At 39.9% G+C, this 20,853-nt stretch overlaps 1 protein-coding gene across 2 annotated transcripts in view; it reads left to right on the top strand.

Moving 5' to 3' along the window:
* Positions 1-4,060: 4,060 nt before the first annotated feature.
* Positions 4,061-20,853, top strand: part of NFATC3 (nuclear factor of activated T cells 3) — a 77,529-nt gene continuing 60,736 nt past the window's right edge. For both annotated transcript variants that reach the window (XM_063334292.1, XM_063334291.1), the window contains exon 1: positions 4,061-4,378. In XM_063334292.1, the coding sequence (XP_063190362.1) occupies positions 4,279-4,378 (100 nt within the window). In that variant the 5' untranslated portion in view covers positions 4,061-4,278. The remainder of the gene's footprint in view (positions 4,379-20,853) is intronic.

The following is a 20,853-nucleotide window of genomic DNA, read 5'->3' as shown; positions in this document are numbered from 1 at the left end:
TTTGTTAAACTTTGTAATCTTGCTATTACAAATGCCCCATTGATCAAATTCTGAGCACAAGATCTAGATGGGAGTGTTGTAATTAACAGTCATGGCCTAGAGAGTCTTAAAATCACAGAATGACTTAAAATCACAAAAGGATGACTGCAGATTTTCAGTGAAAACTTAAAGTTTATCCAAGTTCAGTCAAATTACTGTGTCTTCTGTTACCATGTATTCTAGTGCCTGAATTAGGACAACTCCCAATTTCCCTACAAAACTTTCCAATGCTATGCAATCTACTTTTGTTTTTGTTTTCCTTTTAATTCCCCAATGGCAGAAGTTTCACATTTCACCCAGGCACTCATAATTAGCCAAGGAAATTATTTAAAATGCCAGATGTCACATATTAAATATAAATAACCTATGACCTTGTGTGCAGAATGCAAGCCCCTTTCCTATATGACTGCTGAATTTAACTTTCTTGAACATAGCCTCTTTACTGAAATAGTATCTTTCTCCTACAGAACACCATTCTGCATGCTTAAAAAAATGGATGTGCCTTGTTAGCTATAAGAGACATAAAGGCTGTGATAATTTTGTTTGTATGCCATTTGGAAATGAGTTTAAATGCATAAGTATACATTCACACTGGTCAAAAAATTTCCCTTAGTTGTAGTTGTGCTTTTTTCAATAGCAGCTGTAAAAGGCATAACCACAGCTGCAGCCAAGGAACACTATCTGCTGATTCCAGGAGTCTTTCTCTGTGCTTTCTCATCTGCCCTTCCTATGCCACGCTGCTGTGTGTGGCTTCTAAACAGGTCCAGATTCAACCACAAACGGGAATGAGATCAAGCACATGAAATACAACCTTCTGCGTTATATTCTTAATTCGAGGCTGTTTGGTTTATTGAATCATGCAGAACGAATGCCTGACCATGCTTCTTCCAAAGCCTATTCTGGCTACAACTGCACAGCTGGGTTTGATTTGCTGCCCATAGGAAGGGGGGAGGAATCCCTATTACTCCAAGACAAATACAGATCTGGGATGTGGCTGCAGATCCAGAATTCCTAGCTATCCAGCATAGGATGATGTGTGGAAAATAAAACACAGCGCAATGTAGCCCTCAGGTTTTTGGAGCCGAAAGTCACAACACGCCTAGAAAATAGCCCCAGTTTGGAAAGGATTCAAATACCACAGGAAGCGCGTTCCTTCCTTCTCAAGGCACATGCAATAACTCCAGCTCCTGACCAGATCAAGGTGTATCCCCATCTGGATGCAATAACACAGCCTAGAAGCAGCAAGGACAGAAACCACCTATGCATATTAAATAAATTAATAAATAAAAGCACCCCCTCCTAACAAAACCACAAGTGAAATAAAGTTGCCCTCATTACTGCCACCATTTCATCTCTCAATAGCAAGCAAATGCCAACTCAGCCATCCATGCTGTGGACCTCAAGCACAGAGGTTGACATAAGTCCCTGGAAATTGATGTAAGCCCACGTCAGTCGTTTCAGGGCTTCTGCCAGCTCACTCTCAGTCACGCCCCAATTACTCTTTAGCTCTATAGAAAGAGCTAAAGGTGTTTTTCCAAGTTCAAGTGCAGAAAGGATGCACGTTTGATGCAGTAGGACAGAGATAGCAAAATGAAAAATACGGCGAAGACAAGCCAAAAAGAAAGGACATTGCTGGCAAGAAGTGGAATTTCTGAACTTGAAGACGGATATATCCAATTTGGATGTAAAAAGCTTTATAAAGATTACTGTATATAACTATTAATTGCTTACAATGCCACCTTACCTTCTACATATTCTACCTTGTTATGTAGATGGTCATGACATAACCGATTGCTTTATTTTATTTTAGGGTATATAGTCCTTTTTCTTTATAATTGCCAGCTGTAGGTAGGGCTAAAAGCACTGCCTAATGACCTGCATGTATCACCATTTTCTGGATGAATACTGTGTCAAATGGGAGAAAAGATTTGTTTTACAGTTAAGGGAAAGGGATAAGACAATAATATTTACATTTTTAATTTAGCAAACTCATTAGACGCATACTCTTATCAAAAAACATGGATCGAGTACCTGTTTGCATTCAGATTTCCTCTTATGGAGAGAACAAGTTTGGTTGTATTTTTCTCCAGAGACATGCATAATGGATAATCTGCTGGTATAGCAGAACAGGAAACTGCTATGGTTACTCTAGTGCTGTAATCTGACACAATTATTTAACAATAAAACATTCTAATACATCTGCTTTGAAAAGGTGAAAGATTACCCAAAGTTTTCAGACAAAAATTAGCTGCTAAAAGCCATTTTATATACAGTATATTTTACTGACGTGTTCATTGTAGACCTGTTTTCATTCAAGAATGCATGAGGGTTTTTTTAACCATGGTTAATCCAATTACACATTCTTTTCCAGCTTGTCTTGCGACGTGACCTTGGATTTAGAGGTAAAAAGAGGCTACAGGCCAACTGGGTGTGAGCTTCTTATAAAGGTTCAGGCTTCCTCCAGGAGGAGTTGGTTACCTTTGGTTTAAGTCTTGTAGGAACAGTAGCTGTAGTTGCTCGTGTGTTTTAGGTAAAGAAATAGCTTGTGTTGTGTGGGAAGTGACAATGAAAAGGATGGCACATTAGAATATTAAGTAAAAGATAAACATATGGCTATTTTGGATTCTGGGCACTGGAAGCTGCTTCCCGTTTTCGCTTGGGCAAACTCCTCCTATCCCAAGTTCTACATAGTATTTTTTAATACGATGCTTTCTTTTCCCACTAGAATTGCAAGGTCACGAAGTAGGTAGTTTTTCATTTAGGCTTCCTTTCTCCAGCACAGATTGCTGATCTTCCCTAGGGCTGCACGGATAGATGGAATGAACCAACCTCTTCTAAAAGCCTGATGGACTGAGAGTTTTGCACTGTAACCAGTTTCTCTTCACATTAGCCTTTTCTCACTTTCATGCAGTCTGTGAAGAGAATATCTAGACTCAGATGCATGCATGGAGGTATCTTATGTATGTTTGCAACCATCTAAGCAGCAACAAACACAAAAAGACACTGGGCATAGAAACAAATTGAATTAGTTATTTATGAATCAAGCAATATTATTAATAAGGTATTAACAGATAAAGCTATAATTTCCACATGGACATATAGAGTCATAACACACTAGTTCAATTATTTGTCAACTAAGTAATTAAACATGGTCCTTTAACGTTTACAAGATATAGCAATGATATTTCTGCTTAATTGGAGTTTCAGAGTCCACTGGGAGCGAGCACTACTGCCAGCTGCTGCCACAGAACGGCTGAAATTCGGCATTTCCCTTTGCACTGAAATTATTTGCCTTCCAACCCTAATGCAAGGCACAGCCACAGGTGACGGTGTGTTACCGGGCAGGCAGAGCATTCTGAAGCCTCCGCGCTCCTCCTAATGACTGCTCGGCTCCCTTCATTGACGGCATACGTTGCTAGTAAGTATTTTAGTTAGTCTCCTCACAGTCGCTTCATCGCCAGTGTTTCCAAGGAGCCTGGAAGGTAAGCGGCTAGCAGCGCAGAGTCCTCCAGCCGCCGTTTGTTACCCGAGCTACATTCCTCATCGTACACCAACCTACCTAATTACCCGGGTCGTTAACTGACGCCGAGAACGCCACCTATTTACAGGCGGTTTTTCAGGAGACTGTGACGCGAAACCCGCACCCCCCAAAGGGTTCGTAGCCCCCCGCACCCTACGGGAGGACTCACACGGGGGCTACCGCAGCTCCGCGCCGGCGGGGCGACACGTGGCACCCGCGCCCTGTGCGGCGGCCCCGCCCCTTTGTGCTCAGCTGGCTCCATCCGATTGGCCGCCCGCTCCCGGCCGGCCAACCAACTACAACCCCCGGCAGCCCTCTGCGCTCCACGTGACCTGCCGCGAGCCCTCCTCCCTCAGCCGGTCATGAGACGCTGGCGTCACCGCGCGAGGGCGAGGGACCAACTGTGGGGCGGGGCGGGGCGGGGGCGCGGCGCGCGGGGGGGCGGGGCCAGCGCGGCGGCCCGTAGCAGGCGCCCTCCCCCCGTGAGTGACAGAAGGCGCCCGGCCGTGGGAGCTCGCGTTGGGGCTCGAGCCGCCGCTCGCGCCGCCGCCTCCCCGCGCGCTCCCCTCCCTCCCCCGCCCCCTCCCTCTCCCGCGGCGCCATCCGGTGTTATGAGGCGGCCCTGAGGGGCGGTGGCGAGCGCAGCCCGGCCCGGCAGGAGCCCGGCGCGGCCCGGCAGGGCGACGGGGGTCTGGGCTTACTCCTCGCCGGCCAAACCCATGACTACGGCAAACTGCGGCGCCACCGACGAGTTCGACTTCAGGCTGATCTTCGGGGAAGACGGGCAGCCCGGCCCCGGGCCGCCGCTGGGGCCTGCAGGTGCGCTCCTCCGCAGCCGGGCCGGGGCCGGGGGGGGGGGTCGGCTTCCTGTTTTCTTCAGGCGAGGACGGGGAGGGGGGGGGCGGCTGCCTCCTGCCCCGCCGCAGCGGGAGGCCGCGGGGGGGAGCGGCGCCGTCCCTCCTCCTTCAGCCTGCGGCCGCTTCAGGCGCCCCTCCCCGCCCCGGCCGCCGGAGGGGGGCTGAGGAGGGGGCGATGCCGCCAGTGGGGTCGGGCCTCTCACCGCCGTTACAAACTTTCTCTGGGGAAAGAAACCCAAGAAGCGGCGTCGTGCGGGAGGTGCCCCTCCCGGGGGGAGGCCCCTGCTGTGGCGGAGGCGGGGGGCGGTTTGGGTCTGATAGGGCTGAGGACGTTCGCCTGCCGTCCCCTCGGCGATCGGCGGGGGGTCCCGGTGAGGCACAGCCGGGCCTTGAATTTGGAACCGAATGTTAATGGGGCTGGAGGAGAGAGGGGCTCTTGCCGTGAAAAGTTTCAGCCGAACTCTGTGCGTAAAGCATCCAAGCTCCTCCGGGGTATTCTTACAAACTTGGTGCGCGTACGTGTGGATGGGCAAAACGCCGCCTGTTGCGATGTGGTGGCTGTCTGGGCCCGTATGTGGGGATATACGCACGCGTTTCGGAGTGCTACTACTTCATTCTGTTTTGTAGTTTTGGAGCCTGAAAATCCCGTTTAAAAAAAGTCGTGTTTCTTTAAACTGCAGAAAATAAAGTATTCCCTGTAAACTACGGTGTGGGGAATCATTAAGAGCCAGCTGTGCAGTGTGTAGCTGTACCAGAGTTCAACGGCTGTATGCTTTTTTTTCTGACCTACTTGAAATAAGTATTAATTGGTAATGCACTGTCTTAAGTCTGACGGGTTAGATGATAAGATAGCTCTGAAACACGACTGTATGCAGGCTAAGCGATGCAGCCATGTTGTGTTGTTCTCCGACTTGGTTTTCTGCATAAGTTGGTTAGAAACAAAATTGTTTGATACGGTCTGTATGTATTCCAGTGTGAACACTTGGGATTAATTTCTTACAAAATCTCTAACTTTCTTGATGCTAAGATTTAGTTTACAGATTCTTTCAGATAAGGGGAGATTTTCTTTGCCTATTTTCCAACTTAGTGGAATAGCAGATGGTGCTTTTGGGAAGGGGGCCTGGGTTCTGCTAGCCAAATAAATGCGTTACAGTACCATATGAAAACAACAGGGAATGCTAATAAATTACAACAAAAATAATTATGACATCCCTATTTTTAGTCTTTTCACATAAAACTAGTAGTCTAAACTATGCTCCTCCATCAATAATAGATAAGAATGAGAAAGCAAGTTGCTCAGAAAACTGGGAACACTAGTGGTACTCAATTCGCTTTTATAATATTTGTATTTTGGTAGCACTCCTTAACAAACAGTTCAGATACTACTCTGAATATAAAGAATTTTCCATGCTTGATAAGTTAAAACTATTTTTAAGGCAAACTTGAAAATATGAGATTGAGACCATGAACTGATTTGTTTGCTGTAAGCCTTCAGTAAGAAATCCTGCATCTGCATCTGTATCCCAGTATTTTCACTGGTTTGTGGAATACTGGAGATGATCTCGCCTGCTGTGCGCAGATGTGGCCTTCCAGAGAAAGGATTAGCATAGGTTTCTGCCTTCAAGTATTCTATTAAAAGGATTGCCAGAGTTTAGCTGTTAATTCTGCCCATGTGTTTTACATATGAAGAACTAGAGTTCATATAAGAGATGACCCATATTGGAAATCTTACACTTTTTCCTTCCCCCTCTTCCAAGCATATTAGCTAGATGAACAAAAGTTCTTAGGTCTCCCTAAAGCACATATTTTGTAATCCCGTATCACTTGCTTCAATGATGTTGTCGGTTGTACAGGAAAGTAGGTGTAAGGGTATTTTTTTTTTTCCTAATGTATGCTAATAATAAAACACGTAGGTCACAAGGAACGTTGCTTAATTTGAAATAAGTAATATTAAAATTACTAAGTCTTCCGTGATCATGGAGAACACTTGTAAATAACTCGGAAATCTACATTAATGCTTTCTTTTATGCTTTTCTTTTTACACACTACTGTAGTGTTATAACGATTTTATTCTTTTATATATGTACATATATAAGTAAAATTATTTATATATTTTATCTTTAACTGTATTTTTAATCAAATGCAAGAAAAAGTGAGCTATTATTTCATTCTGTATACTTTTGATTTCTGAACTACTAAGAAAAGGCAGTAGATTACCCTTTTTATGACATTAAAAGGACAACAAGAGAAATTAAATCAACTGGGATTCTTAGTTATACAGAACTATTTCAGTGGGTTGCAGGGTAGTAGAACTAACATATTTAGTTTTGTGCTAAGTGGCTGGAATTGGGACTGATGTTCTGCAGTAGTGCTTGTGTGCTTGATCTGAAAGTTGTAGTTCCTGCTGCAGAGGTTAATGCATGAAAGATGGTTTAAAGATGCTTGAAAGTCTGTAGTCTAATACTGCAATCTTTGCAGCATACTTCACTTGAAAGCAAAGGGATAGCCCATTTCATATTGCTTGCAAACTGAAGTAAAAATTTGCTCAGGTGGTTGCTAAGTAAGAGATTGTCAAATGCTTTTCAGCTGCTTTTAAGTGGAAATTGCATACTAAGCACCTTCTGCAAAATCTTGCTCTTTTCCTCTGATAGTTCAGTGTCCATGTCCCAAAGAAGAAAGAAATCATCACTTTGATTTTGTAGCGTTCAGCACTCAAAACAGGTAGTACAGTTCTAGATACTAATGAACTTCATCTTTTTCTGGCGAAATAATTCAGGCCTCTGGTGCCAAAAGGTAATGCTATAGAGCACTCTGAAGTGAACCAAATCTCTTTGGTGTACTCTTTCTTGCGAAACTGTTTGGTTAGTTGCAGTAGCATCTGATTGCATCTTGCCACCTTATAGCAGTTGCATTTGAAATGCCTAAGTAGGCATTTGAATTACAGTATGGTTCAGGTCCTGTACGGTCTACTAAAATAGATTGTCATGTAACTAACTTTGTCAAATAATGTATTTGAGGTGCTACCATGTTTAGTCTTTTTAATGAAGAGATTTTTGAGATGTAATATGTGACACTTGAATAATTGAATTTAACTTGGATACTTTTCTAATGATGCCCCTGTCCCCTTCACCCCTCCAGTTTTGCAATACAGAATAGAATAGAATTTATAGAATGTGTTGGAAGGGACCTTTAAAGGTCATCTAGTCCAACGCCCCTGCAGTAAGCAGGAAAATTATACTATTTAGTATAATTTTGCAAAGTTTGCCTAGAATTTATTAAGCATTAAGCAAATAAACTGCATTAAGCTCTTCACACTACTGTTAAAAACTCTGCTGAGGATGCGGTGTAGTGTTCAAATGCCAAACTGTAAAAAAGAGGAACAAATACAAGTTGCTATGATTGTTTCTCTAGATGAATTTTTATTAAGTGTTCATCTTGTATCTTGTTTTATTAAGTGTTCATCTTGTATTTTAAAAAATTAGTTTTTACAAGGTAATGGCCTTTAAAGAACTCGGGGTATGTAGTACTGAGCTGGGTATTCAGGATCTTGTAAGATTCTGTAACATCCAGAATTATTTCTTGTTGATACGTGAAATGGTTAGAGGCTGCAAGCTGTTCAATATCCAGAAAATGAATTATTGAATTACTTAGGAAATTCTGACAGATGAGTTATCGATACTGCTGTTCAAAATCGTGTCTGAATTATTTCTGTTATGTCTGGTGAAGTCTTGAAGCCCCAAATACAAGCTGTTATGTCTGGTGAAGTCTTGAAGCCCCAAATACAAGCTGAGGTTTTGTTACCCAGTAAAACAGAGTAATATGTGGAATTTCACCCTAAATTTCACCTTAACACCCACCTTTTGTTCTTGGGTTATGAAGAAGAGAAGGAGAAATTAATATTGAAGAAATTCAGTATAAGTAATCATCCTTGGTTGATTTTGTTTGTTTTTTAATTTGTTTTCCCAAAATATGAATGCTTTAAAAGTACTGCTAAGCGTTCATAGTATCTGTTTTATTTTCTGAGACTATGAAACAAGCTGAAAAGAGGTCCTCCATATTTCCTGTGGCTTCATATTTGGTTAAGTATTACTATTCAGTAATCTTGTTACAGATTAATCTTGCAATCTCTCTTACTTTTCTCCTGGAAAGTACGTTATGAAAAATATCCCAGTTCTGTAATGAATTTAGTGACAATTCAAAACATCTTTGTGAGCTGGAGCCTTGCTCTGGATAAGGACAGAATATCTGGATTTGGATCCTTAGTTTATTTGAAAACTTCTATATTCTTGTTCTCCTTTGAGTTTTTTCCCTCTATCTTAGCTATTAGCTTATTGGTTTGAGGCTGCTACTGAATATCAAGATCAAAATATGCTTTTTTGCCATTGGCCCTGTCAAAGTAATACCTGATCTTTTCTTTTGACGGTTTCCATGTCTGACCTTCTTGCTCTATGAGCATCTGTGAGCTGCTTGGGCTGCTCAGCAGTTACCTCTGTCCCATGTGTTAAGTATTCTGAAGCAATGACAGACACTGAATTTTTCCTCAGTAGCTAGGCAGAGTTATCTGTAGCAAAAACTGGCACTATATATGTGTCATTTGATATGTAGTGAAAGTCTTAAAACCACTGATTTGTACTGAAACACCACCACAATACTAGTCTTTATAGCTTTGCCTTGATGATCAATATGTAAAATATTCTTCTTCACTACTTAAATGTCTATTTATGACAGGTATTGCTGTCAGGGATTGTTGGTAGAGAGTAGAAAACAGCCTAAGCTGTTTACAGAAGTTTGCAGTGTGCTTGAACTTTTTGTTCTTTTACTTAAGATGGTGATTAAGGTAAGCAATACTAAGAAAGTCAAGCTGTGGGTAAGAGAGTAGTCTCATAGTTAGACTGAGTGGAAAATGAAGGTACTGACAATAATTGTGAACTTGAGGTGTGAGCTGACTGAGGATTGCGCTTAGTGAAGTTCATTTTTGTGATTGCTTTCTTCTGATCCAGAACTGCTACAAAGCTTGCTTTCCCTAGCTGAATAAGAGAAACTCACAAGACATGATCTTCTGAAGTCTTTTTAGCAGACCCATCTTGCATACCTGTATGGTTCACCTGAAGTTTTATTCCTTTTTAAAGTATTTTTATTCTGTTTAGATTTGGTTGCCTATATAAATACATAGGACAGAAAGTCTTTGCACAAGATGGTAACTCTGTGGTTAATATGTATAATTTGAGCCATCCATACATATACAGCTGTCTGTGCTGGTCTGTAAACATTTGCTATACAAAAGAGTGCTCATGTGGAGTGAGACCAGGATCAACTGGTGCAACTTTAAGAAAGGAATGAATGGACAAGTTGCTTCAGTCCGTTGTTTTTTTCACCCTTAGACATAAATGATGCTTTTTTAACAGAAATGTTCATTTGTTTATTAGATACCAAGCATTAAACGTATTGTGATAGGAACCACCACTTGAGGGAAATTTAGTTACTGTCATTTTACAAGCTGGTGGATGCTGCTGTCTGTGCCCGTAAAAGATTGACAGGCAGGGACACAATGCAAATCAGCCATAGGCTGTGGTTATATAATCTGCTGGTGGAGGGGAGGAGGGAAAAACCAAACAGCTGCATCGGACCAAAAATAGAGGGTCTGTGACATGAACCTTCTGACTTCAAGATAACTTAGAGAGACACGGAGGAAGACCCAAAGGAAAATGCATGTTAAAGTCGCATCTGTTATCTATGGAGTTGGAGTTGCCTGCCCATTGAGGGTAACAGATTAGGTTGCGGTCCTGGGAAGCTGGCGTGTTTGAATATGTTCTGTTTTTTCACAGTATGCTGGCTAAATAAAGTCTTGCCTGTTTGGATAAAGCTTGATCAGGATGAGACCATTTTGAAAAATACCAAAATCTCTTGTGTGCTCTCGTGAGGCAGTTGTAGTTGCATATGATCTAATTTCATAACTTTTATGGTTTGGCCTATGGTTCTTGGATCACTGCATAGGGCATCGAGAATCACTACATAGTGAGTCATGATGTAGTGCAGGGATTTGAAAAAGATCCCTAGTTTGACAAAATGTTGCTTATTTTGTCTGTGAATTCATAGTTGCACCTCACCCTCTGTCCCCTTCCCTCCCGTCTGAATTATGGGCGCAGCACAAATGGAAACAAATCGTGAGAGTTGGGCTGTGGAAGATGGGCAGGGTACAAAAGCGTTTGTGCTAATGCTTTTATCTTAGATATTTCTGAAAATTAGAAATAAGCTTGCTCTTTCTTCAAAGTAAAAAGTAGCCCTCTGCTTAAAACGTGATGGTCTTTTTCCTTTTGTTTGTGTTGTACAACTGCAAGCAGTTTGTCATATCCCACCCGAAGAGTAGCCAAATAAGTAATGTTGCTGTGAATGAGTGAGAAATGAGAGTAGATTGGGCCTGGGTCAATAGTAAGCAGCAGTTTGGCTGTTCACAGCAATAACGTAAATATGGAAGTTGTTGCCTAAAGCTGTCCTAGTGGGCCAGGGAAGTACGTGGAGCAGACTTGGCAGCAAGCCCAGCCTGTAAAACAACATCCAAGTCCTTGCATTTGTCCAGGCGTGCCATGTGGGGTTCGAATGACAGTGGAATTTAAGATGAGTGAAATGATCAGTAAGGCTAAGTAAAACTGCAAGGAAGGAGCAAGCTTATTAACAAGTCAACATTCTCTTCTACCTTTAGTACACCCATCTGTGAGTATTCTTGTGAAATACTGGCAAAATACAACATTAAGAAAAACCTGTGTTTTTTTCCCCTGGTTGTTCAGGGAAGATGAGTTTAAATCTGAAGAACTGCAGAACTGGTTGATAAGCAGGCTTTTGGCTGTGTTGTGGCCTGCACATCCCATGAGTTAACTGAACAGCTGAACTTAATCATTTACGTGGCTCTTCTGATTAAGTGTCACAGTGGCATTGAATGCTTATGGTTACTTTTCAGACAAAGGAAGATAGGTGTGCTAGAAGAGAAGATACTTTTGTCAGTTTTCTTTGGGAGGCCCAGTCCTCAGTTTTATGTATGTAGGGGAAGGAGAGAAAATCAACTTTCAGGGGATCTGACCACAAACGCATGATCTTTCAGCAATAAATTAATGAAAATAGAACTCTGGGTTTGGTTTGGGTTTGTGCTGTGTTGCATTTTTGTTTGGTGTTATTTTTTTGCTTTGGGTGTTTGTGGTGTTTTTTGTTTGTTTTTTAAAACAAACAAAAACTTCGTTTGAGGCTGCTTAAGAGACATTTGTAGGTAGAAATATGAACAGGTACTTACAGCTAATTTATTAGTCCAAGAAATGTAGAATCATATTATTCATATTAATATTTAGATTAATAGCAATTGCTTGTTTAAAAAATGGCTTCTCAGACTGCTTTTTGAAGGTTAGTTATCACTTCTAAAAATGAGAAATATTTTTAATATAGCAAAATTGCTGGATGAAGTTGGATTTTTCTGTTTGCTTTTAAACAGGTTGGTGGAGAGTTATTTTTGAAATCTTGTTATTGAAATCTTGTAAATATTCCTCTTTGGACTTACTCTTAGGTCCTTTCAAACTGAGATCTTTCCATTTTCTTATGTGTGAGGTTATTCAAGATTGCAGGAGGCAAATAACTTTGAATTCACTGCTTAATGAGAGTCTGCGTGTTTTAGTGGATGCTAACTGTGCTTTTTAGGAACAAATGCTGGGAGAAATGTGGGGGGTTTTTTTAAATCCCAGCTTTTAATATTTTTTTTTTTTTACGGTTTTGGTAAATAGAAAAAATGGAAAGACCACTTAAATTCAGTGACAAGCAGCATTTGTACTATTGCTGGAGAGAGAATGGAATTGCGACTGATTGTAGTTCGGACAAGGCACAAACTGTTACCTGTTAACGAAAGTTGTTTTACAGAGTAATCCTTTGTATCTTCATACCCGAAATGAAAGCACACTCTAAAAACAGAATGACAAGCTGATAACACAGCCACAGTGCATTTATTAGTGAAAATGATTCACTGCTTTTGATGGCAACATAGTAAGGTGTAATAATGTCTACAGTGGTTTATAGCTACTCATGTGTATCTTAGTTGCTTTCTAGTAGTTGTTCCCTAAATCAAGAGCACAAAAGAGATGAGGAGATGGAGTAACTGTATGATTACAAAAGGCTTTAATGGTGTCATTTGGGATAACTGTACTCAAATGACAAGGCCACAAGAGAATGTGTGTCTTAATCCAAAGAACAACTAAGAAAATCTGTCAATGTTTTGTATTTTGCATAGCTTCTTTAAATTAGGTCAGAGTATCTGTATTTCATCTGTGTAATTTGTCAAATTTAGGCTTTTGAGAGCAAATGCTACTGTCTTTCAAATTGCCCAGCTTTTTTGATTGGGGGCAGGAGGTTAGGCTTATTAGGTACAGTATGTGGTGAAACCTCCACTCCTGCTGGAATAAACACAAGCTATTTAGGACTCTGTGAAGAGATGCAAAGTTCTGGGGCTTGCACGTGGCACAGTCCTGAGGCATGCTAGTATGGTCTCCCTTGTATTTGAGGGAATCATTCTGAAAGTTGCTGAAGAAATGCTGTTCAGCCTCTCCTTTCTCACTTGACTGTTTGATTCCTGTGTCTGCCTGTTATGCTTACTGTGTCAATCTTAGGGAATTCAAGGTGCTTCTGATTTTACATTCATGTGAGCAGCTGGGAAAACAGGAAAATTTCAGGATATCATTCTGGCTCATTTCAGTCCTTTGATGTACAGAGCCTTGGAGTTCTGTGCGCCTGAAGTCTATGTTAAAGCTGTATTATAAAATATATTGGTGAAAAGCTGTAATATTAATGATTTGAAGCACTGAGTTACCTATATGGTGGGATTGCCTGCTGTGGAATAGTTTGCCCTCTGTCATGTTGTAGGACAGCTGCAGAAGTACAGTGTAATTTTCCTGAGGTGTGAAGAGTTCCCAAACTAGTTTGTTCAGATACTATCAATACCAGTTCTCAGCCTACGTGTCATGCTTTGTTTGATAAACAGAAAGAGGTGTGCCCCCATTTTGGTCTCCCCTTCTCTTACTGTGTAACCTCTTCCCACTCAAACTTCTTGCCTTGCCTTATTGCATTCCTTTGCTACTGATTTTTCGCAAAGACCCTAACCTGTGTCACTACACTCTCCTATAAACTAAAATACCCATTTTCTTGGATGCCTCTGTCTTGTTTAGTTTGCTATGGCCCTATTTACACATTCTGATCTTGGAAACTTGGGTTCTGCTCAGTGCTTGGTTCAGGAGTGGAGCAGACTGTAAATCTGGAGGTGTCTCTGTATAAAGCAGCAGGTTGCTATCAGCCAGCTCACTGGTGTTAGATCAGTGGTAAAGAAATCCCTGTGGGTAGTTAGGTGAGGATGTCAGTTTATAGGTACAGCATAAACCAGAACCAGAAAGGAGAGCCTTTTATGGAGTCTGTTAGTTTTGCCCCCACAAAGGGAGAGTTAGGTTGTGGATGATAAATCGGCCTGCAGTACCAAGAACCTAGACAAACCTTTGGCTGGCAACTGCAGCACATAATTCCCTTATTCTCTTTGATCAGTATTTGTCTAATGTCCTCGCTTATATTTACGATCAGTTGTCTTCCTGTGGGTCAGGTGCAACACACCACTTTTGGAGTGCTCAGTCTTCTCTCAGTTCCCCTGTCTACACATACCAGATGCTCTGGGACTGCAGGGCTGCAGTCCTTTCACGAATCCTAACAACTGATCATATAGAATAATGTACTTCATCTTCAAAATAGCGACAAATAGGCTGTTAATACCATGTGTTAGTAACTGCTATGTGGATGCATTGTGTCATTTTAAGAATCTCCCTGAAGGCCACAGTGTATGTCTTAATATCTCTGAACTGCTGGGTCATGTTAAGCTGACTTTGTATCTAACACAAATGAGGCTTCATCAAACTGGAGGGTAACAGTTTCCATTTTGTCTACAAGGGTATTGTGCAGTAAAATACTGTGCCTTCTTGAATGACCTACCCAGAGAGGAAAAAAGAGGAAGCAAAGAGGAGCCTGTAGAACTTACAGATTTTTAAAGCAAAAAGTAAATATTTTTCTTTTATAACCTGTTATGAGTATTAATGAATAATCCTTAAATGCTGAACCACAAGCTCTATAAAGTTTTCATTTAAAGACATGCTTTGTAATCAACCAGAAATACCAGGAGAGCTGGAGAAGGCACTGGTATAAACACTGCCTAGTGCTTCGGTTGCTATTTTCTTTTCTTGTAACTGAACTTAGAATGACTAATTCTTGTTGATCTTTACAGTTACAAGGTGGATTCTTTACCTGCTTTGTACATCAGTTTTTAACAACGTATGTCAAAGCACTCTGCTATGAAAGATTATGAGAATTTAGGAGGGTTTTTTTAAGAGGAAAAAATCTCAACTGAGATTAACTCAATTTGCTGCAACAGAAGTACAGTAGTTTCTGAAACATGCTTATAGCTTAAGCAGATGCATTTGATTTTCATGTTTATTCAGTCTGTTTTTCTTACGTGCCAAATAAAATTTCATTACTGCTATTTCTCTATTTGGAACTTAATTCCGTTACTTCAGGGTGAAGCTGGATGTACCCTAAGACAGCCATTCTAGTTTACATGCATGCCAGGCCTAAGAGTTTAGTTGCATGTTACATTTTTATTTGATAGAGAAAACACCTGCAGTTCCTGTCCTGGTTGCTCATTCCTTCCCGTGTCCTAAAGCTTGCCATCCTGTCAGTTGTCTATATATACAGGTGTTCACATTAGTGCTCTGCAAAACTGATTGCCAAAATCGTCTGGGTTAAAAATACCTCTCATTTCCCCTCGCCCTTGGTGTGTGAGTGTGTGTGGGAGGGTAGTTGCAGCTGAAAAAAACATAACATGTAGTTACACCCTGAGAGCCAGTATGTTCTTATTTTAGTCAATGTCAGTTGTAAACATTTCATATGCTGTATTATTCTCTTGCTTAAACTGCTTAAACTAGTGTAGCTTCATTATTTTTCTGCATTTCTACCAAGGATAAGGAATTCTGATCCAGACTAGAATTTGGAAAAGACTCATGGAGGAGCTCCCACTGTTGAGAAGCTTGTTTTTCTTGTACATTTCCAGTATTCTTGCTTAACAGAAGAAAATGAGTGAAGTGCTGATGGGCACAACAGAGCTGCCTCTAGTGTATGTGATTGACAGAAGTAAAATTTATTTTTATCCCTTTTGAGTGATATGACTATGAAACAGGGCACAAAATCATTGAGGAGGGAGCACTGGTTCATAAAATGACAATTGTTGTAAATCATCCCTTTCTGAAAGCTTAGACTTGTGCTACTGTTTTGTGTGTTGCTAAACTTGGTCTATAAGGATGTGTCTTCCCCCTGCTCTACCTTGCTGCCTTAATTGTTTTCACAATTTATACTTTTTTTTAGTACAATATTTGGTGGCTTACTAGTCAGTAATACTTCTTATAAACTGATGCGTGGCTGTGTTTTTTAGGGGGATTTCGTGTTGTGTTTTTTAAGTTGATGTTGAAGCTTGTAGGGAGTGCTTCTGGAGAACTGATAGCTTGCAATGGAAAACTGGAGTTAAATTTCCAATTATAGAACTCTAATTGTCTTTTTAAGTGCACAAAAGGAAAACGATGACTATTGGGTATTTTGGGTTCTTTGTGAAGATTAAGGCTCCCCTTTCATCCCAAGAAATACATGAACTGCTGCTAATCAGTAGGATAATGAAATTTTAAAATGGTGCTGCAAATGCTTTTTGTTCTTATTTACAGATATTTCTGTGCCATTCTTTATAATACTGTCGTGTTCAGAAAGAGGTAACAGTAACTGTCATGCCAGAATTGAAAAAACAAGAGGTGGTCATTCTTTGTGAGTGAAGGCAGATTATGTGACTTGCCTGAGAACACACATGATGTCTGTGGCAATGCTCAAGTCTTTCCTTATGCTATTTAAAGGACTTGATTACTGATCCTGTTTTCGCAGTAGTATTTTTATAAGACCTAGGTCGTGTTGCACTTTCTTAGTACCTTATAACAACTCCTATTGTCTGAACCTGTTTGTTTATGGGCTTACAAACCTAGAATAATAAAGTGGTTTGGATAATTTTGGCACAGGGCTTGTGTTCAGACATTTGATAGTAATTGACCTTCCTTCTGCGGAGAAATCTGGCTCGCTGCACAGCTGCACATACGCATGTGCCAGTACATGGTTGAGTAGTGAACAACTGGTGGGCAAGCGTTACTCCTCCTGAATGTGCAGTCTGATATGGCAAATAGCAAGCAAAATGTACTTTAGGGGCAGTTGTTCTGGATATTATTTAATTATATTCTCCAGTTAGACAGCTTATGTAGAAGCGTAGTTAGCATCTTAGTAAGGGATGAGCCAGTGTTGTTTTAATACTGAACAGGAGTTTCTGTAAACTAGTCTGTTTTCAGAGATTCAAAACAGCAGACCTTCTGCTTCTCATTGATAAAGGATGACACAGGCGCCTGATGTGAGATTGCAGTGGAAGTCTGCAGCTTTATAGAGTTTATAAGCACCGTGTGAATATAGAGCATCTGCTAACTTTTGTGATCCCTCAGTAGTAAACCTGATCTCAGCAGGGAGAGAAGGGAGAAGGCAGCTTCACTAAATTTCTGAAGACTCAGTGCCTTCTCCATTCATGGTAGTGTTAAAAGTCTTAGTAAGTTAAAACAAAGCAGAATTTCTCTCTATGCTAGCTATCCAGAAGACCTCCTTTGACTGTAAAACAAAATTTGTTTGACGCAGTTTTGTTCTTAGCAAACATTGACTTCTTGTTTTGTTTCCTTGTCTCCTTTTAAATGCTTACTGGAACAAATAAACTATTAATACTACTTCTAAAACTGAAGTTAAACTTATTGGGCCATAATTCTTCAGTACTTTTTAACCTTTTGTTTGGTCCAGTTTTCTTTACTCTGTATTGCTATTAACTTTGTTAGCAATTTACTCAATTGACTTTACTAAAGAAAAAGCATTTAACACACCTGCCTTTTCAGGGTCGTGGCAGACTTTTGATGTGAACGGCACTGCTTCTCTTAGTCTTTGTATTTTGCCATGACTATCCTATCTAGCATCTTGTCCTCATGTGCTTGTGGTAGTTTTTATGCTCTACCTTAGTAATCTGACCTAGTTTCTGTTTCTTGAATGCTTCTTTCTTATGTTCTATGGTCAGTGAAGGCCTCGTGACTTGGCCAACTTCACTTCTCTACTGTCATTCCTCCCCAGTAGGATTGTTTGGATGTCATAGCTCTTCTATTAAGTAACTAGATTTCCATAACTCCATTTTTTGCCTTGGGCTGCTCCATAACTCTTTTTTGCCTTGCACTTGCCTATTGTGAGACTTGCCTGGGTTTGTTTATCCTCTTGCTTTCTTGAAGCCCCATGTTGAGTTTTTTTGAGCTATTCTCACTCCTTTCCATCTTAAGGATTGTCAGCTGTATTTTTTTCTCTTTTTTTTCCTCCACATCTTTGTATTAGTACTAATTCCTTGAAATTAGTGAGAGCGCTCGTTCAGGTTGGATTCTCTCTGCAATCTTTAATAGGACAAAATAGTTATTGGTAAAAAGTCTAGTAGAATTAATGACATCATTTGTAAAGGTCTTATTAGTGTGCTTTGTATGAGGAACTAATAGGTTATTTTAACACATGACTATAAGGGGGAGGACTTGTGGGTGCAAACTAACATAAATCTACCTTTTTATTGATCATGTCTGAAAATGGTTTGGGTGATTGAGAATGCAAAATATATTGTTTCCACAGTCTTAAGCGTGCTTTTGGGATTTGGTGTTCATTAGATGCATAGTTCTTACTTTAGGTTTCTAGCTTCCTGTTTTTTGAGTGTGTGCGTGTGTGCTGCCGGGGAGGGGTAATGGGAGAGCATGGTGCCAAACTCATTAGAAGTTGATTGTTGTGGAGAGGGACCAAAGAAGCCCGAGTCAGAAGAGAGTTCTGCCTTCTCCATCTCGTACCCAGTTCTTCCCAGGTGGTGTTGATAATTTTGTGCTGGTCTGATCTCTGCACCTCAGCTCCATTAAACTTAAATTTTGAATGTACAGCTGCTTTTTGTAAATCTCAGTGATGTTGAAAGTAGACAAATTGTCTTCAATATTTTAAGATTTCTTGATTATTGCTGCAAGAGACACAAGGCTTTCTGTGATGGTGAGAGTTTTAGCACAATGTGCTACTACTGTTCCTAAAGCCGTTAATAACAGTAACTGGTTACGCACAGGACTTGGACTTCCAACTCTTGCTGTCCTATGATGTTTTTATTATTATTTCAAAATTTCTGTACCTGTAACTGTTTTATTTCTAAGTTTTGAGTAGCTGGATAATTGCTTTTATTAGGATTGACTTTTTTCTCCGTTGACCTACATTTTTAATACTAATAATGTGTTAGGAAACAAGGAGATCTGTGATCTTGCACATGAATATACAGATAGATGTGGAAAATCTGTGGCTACTACTGTCTGCATTTCATATTTTCTGATGGGAAACAGCAAAAAGAAAGAATCCCAATTAAAGTTTTAAAAAATGTTTGTTACCCTAGTGAAAGGATGGGGAAATGCAGTTTTGATAGCGTTCAGCATAGTGAGCTTTGTATGATGTACAAAATAGTCCTTCCTGAGTATCCTGATCCTTTTAGTGTATGCATATTTAGAAATTAACCTATACCAATTTTTTGTGCTTTTAACACATACAATAGTACTTAATGATATAATATGGATAATTGTTGTGTATGACTGTATGTAATATATATGAAATCACACGGTGCTTATAAAACTACTTAGTACTAGTCTTAATTGCAATTTTATTCTTCCTTTAATAGATGGATTACTAATAGAGCTGTTCCCTGCCTATGAACCTTCGGCCATTTATTTTTTTTAAAGTCTGAGGAACATAGTCTGTTCCTTGGTAACGGTATGCTTTCCCTCAATTTGAAAATGCTTCCTTGTTGTCTCTGAGGAGATACTGTTTTTGTTTTGTTCCTGTTTTAGTTAATTTTAAGCTGATTGCTATTAGTGAAACTGATAATAGAATGACTTCATTAACATACTGATTTTTTTCATCATGGAGAGGCCTAAAATACATGGCTTCCTGTCTGGATGTTTTATCTGATTGTGAGAGAGACTAGATTTATTTTAAAACAAGTATTAATAGTCTACTGATACTCAGGATAAAAGCCATTTAAAAAAAAAAAAAAAAAGAAAAGAGCTGATACCCAGAGATGCAATTAATATCATCCAGTCCAAATTTATGGAAAATAATTGTATGAACATGATGTTCGTACATCATTCATTGTTACATTTGGCACGGGAGCATTTTAGTTTGAAGAAACATTTATGCTTCTGCATAATATTCCCCTATTACTGAAGAAAATACTTTTAAAAAATAAAAACCCACACACAAAGCACTAGAAACTATATAATTTTAATGATGATGTTAAATGTTAGTGATGGGTCAAAAGCTCTCAAAGTGATTCAGCATTAAAACAAATTACTTGGGTTATAGAGACAATATTGTTAACAGATTTTAAGACTAGTTTCAGTGTGTAGTGGGGGTGATCGGAGTACGTTTAATTTCATCTGCTAGGAGATGAAATACCTGAGTAACCTACCTGAGGTCTCCTGCATACTTACTTTCTATAATTATAGAGGGAAGGCTGTATTTTACAAGGGGAAAGAAACGAGAGTGGAAGCATAGTGGTTACAAAATAAGAAAAAAGCTGTGTTTTCTACCCTTGTTTCAGACAAATGTCTCATACTGTCAGCTAATTCAATATTGAAAAGCAGGGCAAGACAGTGTGCTTCAGTTCTGTGAGGGAGAGCTGCTGATTTTGTTAACTGGACTTGCACTCCCTCTCAATTGCTTGTTTTTCTTTGGAATATTTCCTGTGCTTTGGGTAAGTTAGTGAGATCTGAGAATATTTTGTTTTGCCTTTTTTATGCTGAACAACTTGTGCTCAAACTTTGTGAGACTGCACTTGAAAAATGCGGTTCTGTGGGATGGGTACTTGAGAGTTTTCTAAGAACCCAAGAAAGATCTTTGGAATAAGATTCTTAGTAATATTTTTAATAATATTCTTTATTAGGCCTCTTTGGATCGAACATTTTTAGTTGTTTATAATCCTCGTTGATGTTTGAGTCTCTGTAAGATGCTTTCTAGTGTTAGAAGTGATAAATACTATGTATGCAATATTCCGGTGCTTGTAAATATTGATAGTTGCAGAAAGTATCATAGTCGTGTTCCTGTCAAAAAGATTAATTTTAATGGGTTATGATTAAAGATGTTTAATTTTTTTAATGGAATGTAGTTATGAAAGATAAAGTTTGAATTGAGCTTTCCGGCTTAGATCCTTTCAAGATTTTAACCCATTTTCTGTGTATGTTATATTTTCAACCACTGAAGATGTGTATAAAC

Source organism: Chroicocephalus ridibundus, chromosome 4, assembly GCF_963924245.1.
Source record: "Chroicocephalus ridibundus chromosome 4, bChrRid1.1, whole genome shotgun sequence".
Classification (NCBI taxonomy): Eukaryota; Metazoa; Chordata; class Aves; order Charadriiformes; family Laridae; genus Chroicocephalus; species Chroicocephalus ridibundus.
This window is presented reverse-complemented; position numbering and strand designations above follow the sequence as displayed.